Source organism: Octopus bimaculoides, chromosome 27 (genome assembly GCF_001194135.2).
Source record: "Octopus bimaculoides isolate UCB-OBI-ISO-001 chromosome 27, ASM119413v2, whole genome shotgun sequence".
Taxonomy (NCBI): Eukaryota; Metazoa; Mollusca; class Cephalopoda; order Octopoda; family Octopodidae; genus Octopus; species Octopus bimaculoides.
Window position 1 is genome coordinate 13,732,639 of NC_069007.1, and position 3,000 is coordinate 13,735,638.

The 3,000-nt window shown below is 38.0% G+C and overlaps 1 protein-coding gene across 1 annotated transcript in view; it reads right to left on the reverse strand.

Annotated features, from left to right (window-relative positions):
• The window catches only part of LOC106868560 (moesin), a 123,093-nt gene that overhangs the window by 15,101 nt on the left and 104,992 nt on the right, over window positions 1-3,000 (reverse strand). Inside the window, exons 9-11 of the mRNA XM_052977140.1 lie at window positions 1,891-1,974; window positions 1,016-1,162; window positions 127-223 (exon numbers count right to left, since the gene is read on the reverse strand). Coding sequence (XP_052833100.1) covers window positions 127-223; window positions 1,016-1,162; window positions 1,891-1,974 — 328 coding nt within the window. The remainder of the gene's footprint in view (window positions 1-126; window positions 224-1,015; window positions 1,163-1,890; window positions 1,975-3,000) is intronic.

The window sequence follows — 3,000 nt, forward strand, 5'->3', positions numbered from 1 at the left end:
AGAGACACTGACACACAGACGGAGAGACACTGACACACAGACGGAGAGACACTGACACACAGACGGAGAGACACTGACACACAGACGGAGAGACACTGACACACAGACGGAGAGCGAAATACTTACAGGTGCTTTTTTGTCGATTGGTTTAATTATAAACTTCTTGTCGTTGAAAGAAATATTTCTGATCTCACTCCAGGGGAAACCAATTTTAGGGGTTAACCTAATCATAAAATAAAATATTTAGTGAAATATATATTTAACATGCTTAAAAGGAAATGAAAGCAATGTTAAATTTTTAAGTTGCTTTATATTTAAAAAAAAAAAGCCAAAACAATCCAATATATTCATATATGTGTAGAAATTATAACAGCAGTCTATGTATATTTAATCCTTTAGCATTCAGATTACTCTATCAAATATGATGCTTATTTATTCACATTGGTTTAAATTAGTAATGCATTATCTCTGCGTTGAGATTTTGATGCTGTGACTTTCTTTTTTTTTTTAAATACATCACTGTAGAGTAGTTAGTTGTGAGAGGCTGGACCCAGGCAGTTTGAACATAAAACAGAGAACATTTAAGCCAGATATAACTGGTTTAAATGCCAAAGGATTAAAGCAGATACATATTAATAAGTCTAATTGTAATATTTGTTGCGAGATACTGTTCCTTATGAGTACTGTGTTAAAATGAATTTTTAAAAATCAGTAGCTGACCTGTGAATTTTAGCGGTCTTTGTCTGGCTGATGAGCAAGGCCACTGAAAGAGACCAGTATCCAAAGCTGCAGAACAGATTCTAGAGTGGAAATTCGACATATCCACTCAAAATTTCTTTGTCTTTAACTGCAGAAAGCAGTTTTATAACCAATCTTTATTTCATTGAAGAATGTCATGTTTGAAACTAATTTTGTTGAGATCTGTCAAGATTAACATTGTTACTGGAATAACTAGGATGTTTAATTTCACAATTGAAGAGTTAAGGAGGAAAAGACAAAGAGGCCATCAACTCACCTATCTTCCTTCTCGTAGACATTAAGTCCAAGAGCATCAACACCCAACCACAATTCTGTGCCACGTTTGTTCTTGATTTCAAAGTAGTTCACACCATACATTTCAAGATCTTGGACAATTTTCAGGTATTCCATCATGGCATCCTCTCTGCAAGGAAGGAATATGATAACAGAATAAACACCAACATATACTTTTTATCGCATGCACAACTTCACAAGAGCTCTCACACCATAACACACCATTTCAGAAAAGGTGTACATACACTCCTAACATTATGCAAAATGCATATGCACACACACATGCTTGCCTAGACACCCAATTTCACAGAAAGGGATACCCTCACTGACCATTATTTAAGCTACATTTTTCAATGCTTGCATGGATTAGACAATTTGTCAGAGCAGATTTTCTACAGCCATATGCCCTCCCTGTCACCAACCCTCACCTGTTTCCTAACAAGATATTTACCCAAGGTCAGAAATGTTTTCTCACCAAAGAGTGAAAACGGTTATCACTTGTTTTATGATGTCAATCATTTACAACCATCAGGTGATGTTTAAATCACAAACACACAACATGTTTCTTTCAGTTTCTGTTCATTAAATCCACTTGCATGGCTTTTATCAGCCCAAGACTATAGTAGAAGACACTTGCCCAAGGTGTTGTACGCTGAGAGTGAAACCAAGGTCACATGGTTGGGAAGCAAGCTTCTCAACCAGAGCCATGCTTGACTGTGACCATGAAGTGTGTATGTCTTCACAGTGGCCAAACAACCAAATGGAAGACAGCAAAAGATAAACATTGTTGATGGCTCACAAACCCAACATACAACCCTATCTGCTCCTGTTACTTCTACAGGCATTTCTTCAGCTTACCTTAACATTCTCTTGTGTTCTTGATACCAGGTCACAATTCTCTCTTCCCACTGAGTTGGAGTCAATTTGTGTTGATCAAATACTCTGGAAGTTAAAAAGGAAAACATTAATTACCATTATTGTGGAATGGCAGAACAACAGTTAATATTAAAAACTAAAAACTCTCAAACAATGCTCCTGTATGGCCACAAGCCAACAACCAAGCCCAGTAAAGCAATGAAACAATATACACATCTCTACAGCTACACATTCTTTTATTAGTATCAGTTGACTGCCACCATGCTGGAGCACTGCCTTTAAGGAATTTTAGTCAAAGAAAACAACCCCAGGATTTATTCTTTGTAAGCCTAGTACTGTATCAGACTCTTTTGCCAAACTGCTAAGTTATAAGGACAAACACACCAACACTGGTTGCCAAGTGGTGGTAGGGTGGGGGACAAACACAGACAGACACACATATACATGATGGGTTTCTTTTAGTTTCCGTTTACCAAATCCACTCACAAGGCTTTGGTTGACCCAAGACTATATTAGAAGACACTTGCACAAGGTGCCACACAAGCTTCTTACCACACAGCTATGCCTGCACCTATATATGCAGGTACATATACCTTCACACACACCTTTTAAACTTTTGTTTCAGGTATTGGAGAGTGACCATGCTGGAGCAACACTGTGTTTAATTGATCATTATGAGCTCATTTTGCTGTTCCATTCAATTATAGAGATGCAAACAGAGCAACAGCAACAATCAAGCGAAGAGAAACACGAAAATGTGCATGTGTTTATAAAAGTGTCAAGTGCTGAAAACTGTGTAAGGAAAGGGGAAATCCCAGCACTCCAGGCTGAAGAAGGTCTTCACCCACGTAAGGTGTTTGGTGGGGTATGAAAGGTTTAGCCCATTTTGAACTTTTAAACCCAAACCAAACGATAACAAAGATCCACTGCAAGCAGCTTAAGTCAGCGCTAAAAGAAAAACGACCATCTTTGGTTTCAAAATGGTGTTCTTCCATCAGGATAATGCTCGGCCACACATAGCAAGGATGATATTCTAAAGGTTGGAGGAGTTTGAATGAGAAATGCAGCCACATATTTGCCAGACATTACCTC